The sequence below is a fragment of the Carcharodon carcharias genome, chromosome 2 (genome assembly GCF_017639515.1).
Source record: "Carcharodon carcharias isolate sCarCar2 chromosome 2, sCarCar2.pri, whole genome shotgun sequence".
In the NCBI taxonomy this organism is placed as follows: domain Eukaryota; kingdom Metazoa; phylum Chordata; class Chondrichthyes; order Lamniformes; family Lamnidae; genus Carcharodon; species Carcharodon carcharias.
Window position 1 is genome coordinate 70,525,833 of NC_054468.1, and position 16,975 is coordinate 70,542,807.

The following is a 16,975-nucleotide window of genomic DNA, read 5'->3' on the forward strand; positions in this document are numbered from 1 at the left end:
ACAGAATTACATATTTATGGGTATTCAAATCATTTTTGATGATTTTTAGTTAAAATAGAGTACATCTGACATTTACTGACATATATATAAGCTGCAACCATAAGTGCTTTATGCAAGTCTGCGTTCACTTTAACAGTTAACTGTCAGAAATCCACCTTGTAAATTTATTGTGGAGGAAACCCACAGCTTTTTCATAGTCACCATCTCCAGCCATATGTGACAAGTCACGTCTACTACTAACTTTGAACGATCTACTTTTTGAAACTCAAATCTGACTGTAAACTGCAAAATACCGACAGGAATTGCTGGAGATAGAAAGCAGCCAATCTGAGGGAAAATATACATCCTGGATTGATAACCTACCCTTTCTCTAACCGGTGCTGCACCTTGGCAGAATTTACTGGTTCAGAAATCCATTTTTATATTGCTTTTCAGCTCTATAACAAGCTGCATTTATATAGTGGCCTGAATTTCATGCTTGGCGTGCATGTCAAGTTAGTGGGCCCAGAAGTGGTGAAAAATGCGCTTCCGCCCATGATCGGCCCCCAAATGCAATTTCACGCTGGCTGGCCAATTAACAGCCATCCGTCGCTAAACACGTGCTGAGAAAAACTCAGCACTGCCGGGGGGAGACGGGAAGAGGGCGGGTGCCGAGAAAAGTGAGGGTGCGGGTGAGCGCATCTAGCAAACTCCCTGAAGGCAGAAAGCTGCTGCGGAGCCGCCTCAGGGAGCTGCAGGCCTGTGCAAATTAAGTGAGAAGAAAAAATGCACCAAACTGTATCTTTGCAGCACATTCAAACACCTAACAGCAGAGCTCAAAAAACATCAGTCCCCAGATATTTTTCATGTTATATTTCACCCAAGACATTTCATTCTGCCCTTGGATGAGGATTCGTTAAAAATGGGCTGCCTGCCTGCCTGTTTTGTCCGAGCGACAAGTGGGAAATTGCACTGGCAATGTAAAATTGTGGACAATAGGGTTTTTAATGGCCTTAATTGGCCCTTTGTTGGTGGGTGCGGGTCCGACTTCAGCGCGCACCCGCCAAGCTCAATATTGCTCGCATGCACGATGATGTCGGGATGCACGCCCGACATCATTTCATGCAATTTCACATGCATTCGGGTCAGGCACACACCCACCCAATCAACATAAACATCTGGCCAGTGTCTTTAACATAATAAAATGTCCCAGGGCACTTCACTGGAGTGTCATTAAACAAAATATGACCCATAAGGAGGTATTATGGTCAATGACCAAAAGCTTGGTCAATGAGGTAGCATCCTAAAGGAGAAAAAAAAGAGATAGAGGGGTTTAGGGAGGGAATTCTAGAGCTTAGGCACATCTGCCAATGGTGGAGTGATTTAAAAATAATCAAAGAATTTATTTACAAAATGTAAATGGTCACACTTTCTGCAGAACCTCATGTACACAGAAGGAAAATTGCATGGGCTCTTCTTCAGTAAATCCAGACCATATTAAACTTTAATCACAGAAGTTTGATGTATTAAAGAGGCTGGGTTTCATCATAAATATGAAGCAATACCCATGACTGAAAATTAACAGGAGCAATTATGGTGATCCTCACAGTATGGATTTGATTGTTACCACAATTAACATTCTCTTTGTTATTTAACTTAAAAAGGCTTAAGAAGTTAACCTTCCATTGTTTACATTCCTGAACTTCAGATGGAATGTGCAATAATTTGCAATCATTTTAGTAACTTTGTTCTTTTCCAAATATCTGCCACACGTGGACACACAAAAATCAACAACGTCACTTGGTTTGATATCAGAATCGACAATCAGAAACAAAGGTGCAAATATCCACCCAGTCATTTCAAGAGATATAATTCTCAAACCATGAGGGCACGTTTGTTTATATACAATGCTGCTGAGGCTGATCGACCATCGCCAGACAATCTATTAATACTAGACGTGTGGAAACAACAGAAATTACATCACATTTTAACATTTCAAATTCTGCTCAGTCAAAATTGCACAAGGAGGAGAGGAAATGGAAAGAAAGGACACAAGGGTGGGGGGGAAGTCTAGGGAATGATGCTGCCCATTTGCTTTTACTAGGAAGCAAGAGTTTAAAAAGCAATGCGCAAAATGACAAGCTTACTTACCGATTTGATATGTTCGATCGTAGCCTCCCGAGGCACATCCAACTGGATGTACATCCCCGTGGGTAGTAAGAAATCTGCACTGATGCAGTTATCTGCTGGGATCTGGGAATCGACTGCCCAGATATCCAAGGAGTCAGTTATGGCAGGAGGCATCGTGAAAAGTTAACGTTATGACAACCACATGGCTCTGTGAAGAAACAAAGCAACATCTCATCAAAATATCCTTTAGACAAAATACACAGGTAAACAAAAGCAGAAGCAACGCCATTCAATATTCAGCGATCAGAGAGAAAAATTAATACTGGGCTGGAGAAGCAGGAATCTACCGTCATTGGGTTAGATGGCAATTATTGGCCTTTAGTAAGAACATATAAAAGACAGTGCATCTTTTGATACACTGCAAGCAACCCCATAAGAGATCTGGTATTAGTCTAGATACTGTTCCAGCAGCTCATGGTAACATTCAATAGTGTGTGTTAACTCGATGTAGAATGCTGAAATGTTGTCAATTCACTGACAGTGCGCCATAATTATGAAGAAAACAGTTGAAAATAGTTATAGGAGTTATATATCTTACATTTTAGTGAGCTCTTAAATACAAAACACAAAAAGCTTCATGTTGCAAGTAGTACAATGGGGTGGTACAATTTGGTTTTGTATGGTGCATGAGAGAAATCTTGGGCTAGAAATTGGCTTGCCCTGATTTTCGGGTGCAGGGTCATGATTTTTGATGTGCCCATACTCATTCCGATACATGTAAGCAGACAAAATAGGAGCAAAAGTAGGTCATTCAGCCCTTCGAGCCTGCTCCACCATTCAATAAGATCATGGCTGATCTTCTTGTGTTTCGAATTCCACATTCCCATCTACCCCAATAGCCTTTGATTTCCTTGCCTAACAAGAATCCGTCTACCTCTGCCTTAAAAACATTCACTGACCCCACCTCTACCGCCTTCTGAGGCAGAGAGTAGGTTCCATGCAAACTTGGTGCAGCCACTTAATCTGAAAAATTTTAGCATGTAACTGAGCAGATCCTGCACTGCTTCCTTCTTCATAATGCTGTTGGCTGCCTCTTAGTGTTGTTCACAAATCATTTCCAACAGCCAGTCCATTCTTCTTATAGACAGGCTGTCCCTCCTAATGGAAAGCTGAACTGAAGTATGTAACTGCAACTTAAATAGGTGGAGAAGTTGACATTAGGACAGAGAGAAGGCTCTAGGGTGATGGATGTGGTGCTTGAGTGATGCAGGAGGGCAGGAGAGACACCATAGTTTGGCGGAGAGCCAAGAGGCGCTCAAGTGCCATCCTCAGAAGTCAGTGGGAGCAGATGGCCAGATAGGTCAACTCCGAGTCTAGACCTGAGGACCTGCAGCAGCGCCACAGAGGTTTAAGTGAGTGGTCAAGGTCAATGAACGAATTTTTACATGTCATGTCCTACCCGCCACTGATCTCTCACACAGCTCCATGCACTATAACCCCCTTTGCTCACCCAGCAGCACTCCCTGCCACTCAAACTCATGTCTAACATCCAGATACTGTACCTAACGTTCACATACTTGGCAATGCTGCCAGCTTCACACCAAGTTCCCACTGTTTCCTCATACCTCCAGCTATTCAGCTATGGCACGCATCCAAACGCAGTGCAGCATTATCACTGACATTCTGCCCTTTCTCTTGTAGGCAAGGTGGCACACAACAGAAGGGTGCAGAGCAGAGCCGGTGGGGGACAAGGGCACTTGAGCCCTTTGTTGAAGTTGTGTGTCAATTGTAGCTCAGTTGGTTGCACTCTTGCTTCTGAATCACAAGTTTCCAGGTTCAAGTCCCACTCCAGGGCTTGAGCACAGAAATCAAGGCTGACACCCCATGCAGTGCTGAGGGAGTGCTGCACTATCGGTGGTGCTGTCTTCAGATGAGAGGTCAAACTGAGGCATTGTTTACCTGCTTGAGTAGATGTAAAAGATCCCATGCAACTATTCTGAAGAAGAGCAGGGGAGTTATCCCAAGTGTCCTGGTCAATATTTATCCCTCAATCAACATCGTGAAAAACAGATTATCTGGTCATTATCACATTGCTAAGTGCAATTTGGCAGCTGTGTTTCCTACATTACAACACTTGACTACATTTTAAAAATATTTCAGTGGCTGTGATTTGCCCAGTGATCATGAAAAGTGCTATATAAATACAAGTCATTCCTTCTTTTCTCTTAGCATCATGGGGCACACTGCGATGGAGTTTGTGGCATCTGGCATCACTGAGAACATCGAGGATGATGGTATCTTCCTGCCTAATGCCGCTTCTCAACCTCAGCTCATTCTCATCCTACTATCCGGCACGATGAGCAAGCTGCTGATGGACACTGCACATACCTTGGAGACAAATATAAAAGTTGGGAGCAGCATGTAGGGATTCAGGCGAGCATGACTGGGCTGCAACCTGACCAGGAGTAAAGGACTGTTTGTTTGCCAGCTCATAGTAGGATGAGGTCACAGAGAACTCATAAGGAACTTGATGAGGTGGCACATAGGAGAGAGCTGATGGGCATACATACAGAGATACTGGGTACATTGGCAATGTCACTGTCAAGGAGTATGGAGAAGTTCAGCTCCAAGTTGACAGAGGCACTGCGTGAAGCTGGTCATTGCTGCAGCCACTGGGCCATCTCCCTGAGATACTGACCTTGCTGTCCCCATACCTCTAGCAGCCTTTTGTATGGGCAGGTCACCTACTCCTCTGTGCCCATTGCAGACCATTCCCTGATAAACCCACAAACTCACCATAATATGTCCAAAATATTCCAATGTACTTCTAGACACTTTGCAAAAGAATATATTTTTACAAATCACCTTACCTGCAAGTTGGGTGTCTCACTCTTTAGATAACACTTGTGCAGAGCCCACCTTGCAACAAAACACTTGGTGTTTATAGAATGATCTCTGAATTTGTTACCTGGACCTTTGTGGTCAAGTTTGGCATCCTGGTGTCACATCAGCTGGTTGGACTATGTGACATCAGGGTAGAGTCCAATCACAGCCTTCCAGCACATGCAGAGGGAGTCCCTGCATATGCTCCTCTCCTCAAGAATGTAGCATTGGCCACATGGAAGGCAGCCATTAATGCAGGGCACATTACAGAAGAAGCACTAGGCCTCTGTAACACTGTTAGAGGTGGCAAAGTACAAGGAAATTTCACACTCTCTATGTTTCAAATGGAGATTTATATTGATTTAATTTACAAAAACACATGCTGATAACCATTTTTAAATAGTCTTTGAAGATATGGTAAAACTCACTTTCAAATGGCATTAAGGGCCTAGACTTTTATAAAACTGCTCAAAATATTATGCAAATTTTCAGCCATCTTATTGACTTTAGCTTCAGTTTCTGGTGAAGCTACTGTGGCAGAGCAACATCCTTTAAGGAAGGAAATGTGCCACCGTTATCTGGTCTAACTTACTTGTGACTCCGGACCTACTGCAATGTGGTTGACACTTAACTGTCCTCTGAAATGGCCTAGCAAGCCATTCAGTTCAAGGGGAAGTTAGGGGTGGGCAACAAATGCTAGCCTTGCCAGCGATGTCCACATCCCACGAAAGAATAAAGAACAAAAAAGCAGCCCTGAGGAAATTCTGGGCCTGTCAACTCAAAGGTATTTGTGCAATGTCTATTTTCCATTAAATTTCACCATTGACAACGGCATGATTTTGGCAAATGCACTAAGAAAATATTTACACATCAACACGTCACTTCAAATCACCAACATCAAAATATCTCTTCAACGCTCAAATAACTGTTCACAAAGCTTGGTGTGCATACAAGATGGCCAGTTTAAAATCTTACATCATCACCATCATCATGGCGCTTGGTTTCAAAAAGGCATCCAAAAACTTCATATTCTGTTTCGGGAGATGATGGTGAACTGGTGGGAAATGCCTGACAACCTTTGGGCAAGTAAAAGAGCCAGACGTCAATTTAGATTCTGTTTCATTGCATGAGGTAATAGAGATGATGGAGGGGAATTGTACGACATTATTTACTGTGTGGCATTTATATCTGCAAGCAAAGATTTACCAAGTTCTACAAAAAGCAAAATATTGCAGCGGCTAGAAATCTGAAACGGAACAGAAATTCAGCAGGTCAGGCAGCAGCCCAAAAGGACAAGAGTTCATTGACATTTTAGGCATGAACCATTCCTAAGAACAGACTGTTTCCAGAGGACAATGGCAACTCCATTGCGGAAACTCTACAGTTCTAAATCACTTTACCTTATATCATCAGTTAAAGTAGGTATAGTATTATTAAAATAGCATCCAAGAATTAACAATGTAATTAGAAGGGTGGCTGTTCTATTAGTTTAGCCCATGTACCAGAGGCATGTAAACAAGACTGTGTGGTTAAACTTGTGACGAAAACTGACCCACTGACTTTGAGAGTGACACCTACTTTGTCTGAACGTTGTCTAATTTAGTGCATCTCAGCTTGCAAGTCATCCAGCTGTTCATCTTTTATACATGGAATTAAGTACTTTCCATAGGGTGTTGCAATCAGTAAAGAGAAATTTCATTTTTGAATATAATGCAAGAGAAGGCAAGAAACAAAAAAGGGCCAATCTACTTTGATCGGAAACAAATGTTGTTTTTCATCCTCAAATTTGCATATCTACTTCCTAACTGCGCCAGACAGGAGATAAGATGCCATGTGATCTTCCTTAACAAGTGTTATTCTTAAAACATACATTACACAATAAATAAAACCATAATTAATATATTCCTCCCCCTTTAACTCAGCTATACATATTATATTTCCAGGCACATATTTTTCAAAATAATGCAATATTTACACTGGGTAAGGAATTTACAAGTTCAGTCTTTCAGGTGGTTTCCTGGTACATGTGGAACGTCGCAGCTCCACGACTTCAGACTCTTTGTCAGGAACCTCCTTTTCCGGAGTTGCCTGAACATCAGGTGCTTGGGTGGGCACTTGCATTTCTGTACACTCAACTCTTACAGGAACATCAGACATGTCAGTCCTGAGCTGAGTATTCTCAACAGGAAACGTAGACCCGGTCATGATCACAGGTGGGACCAAATCTTGGTAATTTATCTCTCTTCCTTAAATGGTCCACATGTTTACAAATGATCCGGTCTTCCCCCTCCAGTCAGCGCACTTATTTCTCCCGGTAACCACTTTGGTCCTTCCCCAAAGTTTTTTTACGTATTCCGGCTGTCGCATTGTAAATTTGCTCTCACAACTATGCCACTTGTGTCTAGTTTTATGGCTTCCCTTTCGGCATTATTAAGCTCAATCTCATCCTGAGCCGCGTTTCAACAATAACTCCACAGGTGTGACACCTGTTGTGTGAGGGGTAATCCTATAATGAAAGTGTGCTAGCTTGGTTGCCAAGGAATCGCCAGTTAGCCTTTTCATGCCTGCTTTGAACATTTGAACCGCCCTATCAGCGAGTCTTTCAGGAAGAGTGTTATGGTACAGTTTTCACATGAGTGACACCGTTGAGGCTTATAAATCATTGATACTCAGCACTCATGAATGCTGTGCCGTTATCAGAAACGACCACTTCTGTTAGTCCGTGAATGGCAAAACTATGACGTAGTTTCTCACTTGTAGCAGCTGACGTTGATGACTTCACACCTCATATACATCCAACCATTTTGAATGGGCATCAACAATGAGCAGATACATTGTTCCCAGGAAAGGTCTAATGCAGTCAATGGGTAACTATACACATGATCTACCTAGCCATTCCCGTGGGTGTAACGGAACTGTCACTGGCAACTTTTGCAGTTGCTGACACTGCACACAGTGCTTTACTAAACTCTCTTTTTCACCATCCATCCCAGGCCACCATTGTTGGCTGCATGTTATGGTCTTCATTCGGGAAATCCCAGGATGGGCACTGTGTAGTTCAATTAAAAGTGGCTCCTTCCCGTTTGGAGGAACTAATACTCGTGCTCCCTAAAATTAGATGCCACCCTGGCTGGTTATTTCATGTCTTCTTTTGAAATATGGTTTCATTTCTTCAGATACAGGCTCCAGTGACCAACCATGTAGCACTAGTTTTCATACTTGAGATAGGAGTAGGTCCCGACTTGTCCAGTCTCTGATCTGTTGAGCATGTACCGGCGAGGAATCTAAGAAATTTAACAGTAAAACAAGTTCCCAGGAAACAGGGACGTGCTCATTATTTTCTTGTAAAGGCAAATGACTAAGGGCATCGGTGTTTGCGATTTGATTACCAGGCCTATGTACGAAAGTGTATTCGTATGCTGCCAGAATTAAAGCCCATTGTTGTATTCTTGCTGAGGCTGTGGATGGTATAGCCTTGTCCTCACTAAACAATCCTAGCAATGGTTTGTGGTCTGAAACAATTGTAAAATGTCTGCCATGTGTGTACTAGTGAAATTTCTTGACACCAAAGATGATGGACAGGCCTTTTTCTATCTGCGAGTATCCCTTTTCCGTTGTGGTGAGTGTTCATAATACGTAACCTATTGGCCGTTCCATGCCATTGTCCGTCCGATGAGATAGCACTGCTCCCACTCTGAAGGGAGATGCGTCACGTGTTAGCACCAATTCTTTTGTCAGGCCATAATGCACTAATGGATTGGACGAGTGCAAAAATTGTTTCACCTTTATAAAAGCTTCTTTCTGGGGTGCCTCCCAAGGCCAACATTGATTCTTTTTGAGTAGAGAATGCAGGGGGGCCAGCACTGCAGACAAACTGGGTAAGAACCATCCATAATAGTTGATCATTCCTAGGAATGATTTCAGCTATGAGGCGTTCTTTGGTGCAGGTGCCTCTCTTATGGCTCTCACTTTCTCCTCAACCAGGTGGAGGCCCTGTGAATCTACGCAGTTACCTAAATAGATTACCTCCTTCGCTTGGAACATGCAGTTTTTTTTTTAAACGCACTCCAGCTTCTTTTAAGATTCCTTCTAAGTTTGCCAAATGCTCTTCTTCAGTGAATCCTCTCACCAATATATTGTCTAAATAGACTACAACCTGGGGCAGATCCTACAGCAAGCTTTCCATTGTTGTCTGAAAGATGGCACAAGTGGAGGAGACACGGAAAGACAATCATGTATACTGGTACAACTCTTTAAGTATATTAATTGTGACAATTCCCAGGAGGCATTAACCAACTCTAGTTATTGAAAAGTGTGACTCATGTCAAGCTTTGTGTACATTGTCCCTCCTGCCAGCTTGGCATACAGGCCTTCGATTTTTGGAATGGGGTGTCTGTCTAGCTTAGCTACTTTCTGAACTGTCAGTTTGTAGTCTCCACAAATTCGGATGCTTTGATCAGGTTTAAAGATGGGGGCTATGGGTGCTGCCCATTCTGAGAAGTGAATAGGTTGTATAATGCCCATTTTCTCTAGCCTGTTCAGTTCAATGTCGGCTTTTTCTCGCAGGACATGTGGCACCGGTCTCACCTTCATGAAGCGAGGGGTTGCTTTCGGATCTACATGAATCTTGACCTGCTGGCCCTGGATTTTCCCCAGTTCAATGTTGAAGACAGTGGCTTGCTTTCTAAGTCACCCTTGCTCTCAACTGGAAAATTTCAGCCCATTCTAACTTAAATCTCCTTTAACCAATTTTGCCCCAGGAGGCTTGGACCTTCTCCTGCTACCACCATCAAGGGCAGCTTTGCCAATTGGCTTCCATAATGGACAGTTACTCTCCTTATGCCTTTTACTTGAATGTCTTCCCCCAAATGTGTTTTTACCTTGGCAGCTGTTTCTTCTAAACTTAATTGATGTTCACCATTATTCAAATATCTGAAGGCATGTTCCCCAATTACTGTAGCGGAAGCTCCCGTGTCCACTTCCATTCTAACCAGGGCGCTGAGTCAAGCTTCAGATCAGACTGTAGGTTTTGCTCCCACAAGTACTCAAGAGGATCACTCACCTCTCCCCTCCCCCAAATCTGAAAAAAGAATGTGAGGCGCTTTATGTATTGCTTCAAAACGATCAATTCTCCCAAACTGTGGTATTTTGAGAGGGAATAACTTGTTCAATTCTAATGGAGCTTGTTACTTACAATCACTGGGCAACATACAGTGCCAATTTCTTTTAACTTGATTTCTTCTGTTCAATTCTGTTTTATCGTTGTCGCCAGTTTGTTGTAGGTTGACCGAGTTGTGCTATTATTGATAGAGTTGATCTGTAGACACTTCTTGGGCGGAAACATTAAGTCTAATTACAATATATTTAGCAGCAACTAAACACGTGCCTTCAATTCCAACTCTGTCTCTGTACTGACAGCTGAGGTAGCCCCTGCTACTCTCCTATTGGTTACTACAGATCATGTGATCTTCCTTAACAAGCATTATTCTTAAAGATACATTACACACTAAATAAAACCATAGTAATTACGGAGTGCTTCCTCCAGGCCCATCAAGCTATCTTGTAAATACACCCAATCGCTGCAATCTATTGGTTCCCCCCCACCCCCATGCCACACCACACGAACCAACCCTGAACATCTTGGATGCCCTATGGACACCATCTTATCCCCCACGATTGGATCCCCTCCCACCCACCCATGCTCTATCTCCCACCCCCAATACACCTATCTGCTCTTGTATGCTTCAACCTTGTGAACCAGGCTTCCTGCTCAAAAGCCCTTGAGCCTGTCACGGGTAGGAGCCCCATGGAAAGAAATTTAAAGTAGCCTTTATTCTGCAGGACATTCAGGAAACTCTTCCTCTAGATTTCTTGATCTTACAACAGCTTTTCCACACAGAACTCATTTCCAGGCTAAAATCCAGGCCACGAACTCTGCTCCTCATTCCACGTATATTGCCTGGCCTGCTGAATGTTTCCAGCAATTTTTACTTTTTATTTCAGATATATTTGCAATATTTTGCTTTCGTTCAAAATCTAGATCCATTCCATTAGGTTTGTCAATGAATTATTAAAAAGTAACAAGGCTCTCATCAATATTTTAACTACTTTATTTAACAATTAAAACCAGGTGGAGCCAGTATCCTGGTAAATTGATTAACTACAGCAGGAGATAGGACTTGAAACAAATGGGTGTGTGGAGGGTGGGGGGAGGGGGGAGGAGCGGGGCAGGGACAGGGGCGGTGGGGAGGGAAGTGGGAGGAGAGCGACCAGTGGAAACTAGGATTCACTACAGTGTAAATTCAAAGGCAGTAAGAGAAATGCCAAAGATGTAGTAGCGATTTGGGTAAAAATAAGTGGAGTTCAGCAGGAAAGGACGGAGAGCTGTTACAGAAAGGGGAAAGAGGCAAGCTAAACTCCTTCATTTTTCTCGCTGTCTGTCCATAAACAGGGGCATTCAAATTTTTGAAAGAGGCTGTGACGTGTTTCCCCAAACCCTTTGTTCATGAAGTCAATTTTAGTGTGACTCACAGAAAAATCTCTTTAGGGTTAAATTAGGAGTATTATTTATTCATCCATTCAAACCCGAGGGATGGACATCACAACTATACACACCCACACAAGCACACAAGGAGATAGGAAAGAATTTTACAACTAGGAATAACTTTAAAAAACAAAGATGTGGACATTAAATCACATGAATGTCAGAGCCCAGTGAGAGTTCCTTCACGTAGGCGTTAAAGTTCAGGGGGGTTCAGCTAGCTGAAAGCAAGAGTTGCCGAATTCCTTCAAAGTTGTGATGCAGCAAGATGAGGTTGGTACACAGAGATTTGGTTCACTCTACAAAGGCAGGAATCTTCCTGAGGACCAAGTTTTGTGGAGGTTTAGACTTGAGGCAGGCTTTATCAGCCTAGAGTCCTTTTTTGGGGGAAAAATATACTTTATTCATAAAATATCTGAAAGAACATTACAAAACATTTCTAAATGGCCATCACAAAAAGTGCAATCAGATTCAACTTTTACACATAGATCACGAGGTGCTTCAATATAATCAACGAACATTGCAGTCATTTCAATATAGCCATTACAGACAATCAGACAGTGCAATGGTATTGGAGTTATCGACATACATTAGGTTGCACTCTGAGGCGCTTCAATACAATTACGATATATTCATTCTATACATTCATCGTGAGTCGTACAGCCTGAGGGGTCTATAGAATTCCCAGCCCCTCGGTGCATTATGGCAGCCTAGAGCCCTGCTTTGCTGTTGGCAGGTTGGACGTTAACAGCAGACTGCCCTGGGAGTCCAGGAATGTAACATTAAAACTTTCCAAAGGCCAAAGGAGCTTAGGTCATGTGGTGTTGCACACTGATGAGTCAATTTCAGGTTAACAATCAGTTTCTGCGTCTCTGGTCAAAGTCCATTATTCACCTTAGGAGATAGATGGTGGCTATTAGCACCTTCACAAGTATAACAAGTTTTGATGGCTTTCTCTTTGTTATAAGTCCAGACTGGGGAGCAACTGTCTGCTGCTCCCTTGTTTCAGTGATTGGAATGGGTCCACCCAATGACAGGTGTGAGATTCCACAAGGATGAGGGTTGAGCTTTGTCCTGGATTTACTGTTGGTAGTGTAGCCAACTTGCACATCATGTGATCTGTAGAAGCCATGTTTTTGGTGCAGCAAAATGCATTTTTAAATAAGCAGTAAGTAAGGTTTGATTTACACAGTTTATGATCTCTTTCATGCCTTATGGACATGACAGGGCTTAATAAAGGTAATGGCACATTAGTGACTATGGTGACATCAGGAAAAATAGAATAAAGTTCAAGCTAATCTGAAAACACAAAGCATTCACAATAGATTAATTAATAACACAGGTAGAAATAAATAGGTTTGATCTAATAGCCATGGAGTTGTAGTTGCAGAGTGACCAAGGTTGAGTAATGAATATTCCAGAATACTTTATTTTTTTAGAAGAGAGAGGCAAAATGGAAAAAAAAAAGGGGGTTGGAGGAGGGATGACTGATAATAAAAGGATGGGATAAAGAGAGTAGAGGGAAAGGATCTTAGTCTGGAAAATCAAGAAGTAGAATCAGTTTGGATGAAATTAAGAAACAGACAGAAAACATTGGCGAGAGTAATTTAAAACCCCCCCCCACCTCCACCTCCCCCCCCACCCCCCCACCCCTCCCAACAATAGTTGTAGTGTTGGACAAATTATAAATGAGCTAATTAGAAGTGCATGTAATAAAAAAATTTAGAATTTTAATCTAAGCAACCAATTGGGGAACAGATCATTTTAGATCTAATGTTGTGTAATGAAAAAGTTAATTAAGTATCTTTTAGTAAAGTGCTCTAGGAAAGAGCATTCATAATATGATAGCATTTCATACTGAGCTTGAGAATGATTTAGTTAAGTCCAAATCTATGGTCCTAAATCTGAAGAAAACAAACCACGTCGTTATTAGAGGACAAGTTGCCTAAGGTAGATTGGGAAACTACATCAAAAGATAAGATGGTAGATAGACAATGGCAAACATTTAGGGAATTAATTCTAAGCCAATATACATTTACTTAAAGAATAAAAACCCCACAGAAAAAGTGGTCCAACTGTGGCGGTGAGGACACTTTTGAGTAAATCAGTTGCCGCAGAAACTTGCGAACAGAGGGACAAAGACAAGAGAATGAGGGATTTTGAAAGTGCAATTGTAAGTGAATTAGGGGATAGTTTTTTCCAGAGATACAGAAGGATGTAGGGTTGGGCTGTGGAAGGGGAATATGGGTAATAAGTGATAAAAGGAAGTGATCTGAGATGGCCTTAACAGTGCTTCAAACTATGGGAGTAGCAAGACATGTGAGGTGGCAACATCAAGGGGTGTCTGTCAATTTGGATTGAGGGGTTTACATGGAGGGAGAGATTTAGGGAGTATAAGAGGGCAGTGAGCTAAGAGGAGAGAGAACATGATTTCTTGCGATGGAGTTTGAAGTCACTGTGGATGAGAAGTTGTTCCATGTGGAGGCAGGGCAAAGCAGTGAAGATATCTCAACGATAAAATGAAAAACACTAAAATGGCCTAAAATCCTCTCAATAGTAACTCTGAGCAAATCTAAATATAAGTAATCAATGAGTACGATGTATGGCACTCAGAATTAAACATTCCCAACAACATATTGCCCTAATTTTGTCCCCAACTAATTTGTCAAAATAGAATTTCAATAACTCCCAAGAAAACATTTTCAGGTCACCTTGGTTTGTTTGAAACTATTTAACTCATAAGAAGTCTTATTTGGGGGAGGAAGAGGAGCATAACCAATGTCAGTGGAATTGCATCTTCAGGATAAGGAGGTGGAGGGAGGATTGCATTATGCAAATATGTAGCTACATTAATCAGGTTGTAACATTGACGGTTGACAATTTTTCCTAATTTAGAAGCACTTAATACACAATTCTGAGATTTTTACATCAACAAAACTTCCTTCCTGACTCCACAGACAAAGTTTGAGACAAATGCAATTTACAATGTGGTCCTATAAAGGCCAGGTTGGCCTCAGGTTAGCTCTCCTGAGCGTTTAATTCAGGTGAACTCAGAAATGGCAGCAATGGGGCACAATGATGAATCTGTTCCCTCAATCTCAGGAACAAAAACAGTTAAATAGGTCCATTCATGATCACTACTGCCCAACTCCTAGGCCTGTGGAAATCAAGCATAGGGACGAGAAGTCTAGCCCACTGCAGTTTCCCACAGTTGAATTGTATGCTAATGTAAAGTCCAGCTGAGATAGGAAAATGGATAATGGGATTTTGTACAGAACACCTGCAACCATAGGATTGTACCCAAGTAGTGTGGGGGGGGAGAGGAGGAGAAGAGAGTGCCACAGCCCTCATAAGGCAAAACAATTGGGGGAGGAAAAAAATGAACCTTCCTTTCCATTGTCCTTTGTCTTCCTTTTGAGTCACACTTCCAACCTTAATAACAATAACTTACAATAAATCTATGTTTGTAAGTATTTTTATCTTTTCTTCCTGGACTGTCCAAACAATGCTAAGGCATTTGGATTTATGTTCTCTGCTCACAGAGATAATCAGAGAGATTTGGGGTGGGTATTCCAGAGCTTAGGCCTGAAGGCAAGGCCACCAATGGCGGGGCAATTAAAAGCAGGGGCGTTCAAGGGACCAGGATTAAATGAGTGCAGATGTTGAAGGGTTGTGGGGCTGTGCGAGATTACAGGGATAGGGAGGACTGAGGCAATGGAAAGATTGAAAACAAGAATGAGAATTTAAAATTGAGGTACTGCGTGATCAGGAGCCAAATGTAGGCCAGCAACCAAAGAGGTAATAAGTGAATGGGTCTTGCTGCAAGGAAGGAAACAAGCAGTAGAGAGTTTTGGATGACATGAATGAGGATTTCAGGGCAGGTGAGCTGAGGCAGAGGCGAAGTTGGTGATGCTAGGGAAGTGGAAATAGGAGGTCTTACTGATGGCATGGGTATGTGGTTGGAATCTCATCCCGGGGTCAAATATAGCACTACGCTTATGACCATTCTGGTTTAGCCTCAGACAGTTGTCAGAGAAAGGTATGGAATCAGTAGCTTGAGAATGGAGTTTGGATCATGGAGTGAAGACAATGGTTTCAGTCTTCCCGATATTTAATTAGAGGAAATTGCTGCTCATCCAGTACTGGATATTGGATAAGCAATCTGATAATTTTGCAACTATAGCACAAGAAACAAATTTCACACTCACTTTTATATTGTGCTCATGACTGTGGTTAGGGCAAGTTTGTACGATCATGCAAAATGAGTAGAACTACATGACGAGCACAGGTTATGAACTCCAGCTGCTGACAAAACATTCTCCCCAACAAATATTTATCAGATTCTGTTTCCCCCAAAGTAACCCAAGTTTCCTGACCTCCTCAATGTCTGTACCCAACAGCATTAACAAACCTAGAAAGCATCGAGAGAAAAAAAACAAAGCAAATCAAATTGATTGTTTCCTTAATCCATTATTTGTATCCCTGTAGATAATAGTTTCAAAATGCCACAAATGGAAAATTCATGCCAGAATAGTATTGAGAACTTTTTGGAATCACCAGGAAGACCATTACAGGGAGGGTCATATCAGATACAGGCAGAATTCTTAGCAGGCAAGTTCAAAAGCATCCAAGGAATACTATTTACTGATCTGCCAATCGACAGTTTAACTGTTGGGAACTGTTGGGGCAATCACCTCTTTCGAATTCATGGAAAATGAATGCCAGTACAGCCAGTTACTATTTTAATGAAAAATTAAGTTCCTAAAACAAAGCTCTATATCGTCTTCAGTTACACACGTGACTGCATACAAGAACCACCTACAGTATTGTTTATTTAACCCTATTCCCACTAAACTGCTGGCAAACCAACTTCTTTTACTGGCTCCCATTCTACAGCTGATATTGTAAATAGTTCCCTTTTCTTAGGAACTGTGCCCCTCCATTTCAAACTTGCCATCACCCCATCCCCCAAAACAATGTCTTTGAACTGTTTATCCTTGCATCTTCCAACTGCCATTTCATCTCTAAAATATTTGATGTTATTGTCACCACCCAAATCCAAGCCCATCATCCCGGAAACTCCATGGTTGAATGTCTCCTATCAAGATTCTACCCATCCACAGCATTGAAACTGTCATAACCAAAGTTACAAAGCACATAGGTGTAGAATTGTTTGTGGTGAGCTGTTCCTCCTCTTCGTTCTCCAAATAAGTACAGCCTTTGACATAGGAAACCACAATATCAAGTTGCTAGGCAAAGTTGGGCTGCTCTCAATTGATTCCACTCTTACCTATCCATCTATACATAGCCAGAGCATCTCCAGCAATAGTTTATCCTCCTGGCCCACACAGTTATCAAGATCATGCCCTTTTTCCCCTTCCTCATTCACATGCTGCCCCTTCAACAAAAGAAAAATGAAGCCATTATCTTCAACAACTACTG

The 16,975-nt window shown here is 42.0% G+C and overlaps 1 protein-coding gene across 2 annotated transcripts in view; it reads right to left on the bottom strand.

Moving 5' to 3' along the window:
* The window catches only part of pik3cb (phosphatidylinositol-4,5-bisphosphate 3-kinase, catalytic subunit beta), a 197,202-nt gene that overhangs the window by 88,472 nt on the left and 91,755 nt on the right, over positions 1-16,975 (bottom strand). For both annotated transcript variants that reach the window (XM_041178348.1, XM_041178357.1), the window contains exon 2: positions 2,131-2,317. In XM_041178348.1, coding sequence (XP_041034282.1) covers positions 2,131-2,283 — 153 coding nt within the window. In that variant the 5' untranslated portion in view covers positions 2,284-2,317. The remainder of the gene's footprint in view (positions 1-2,130; positions 2,318-16,975) is intronic.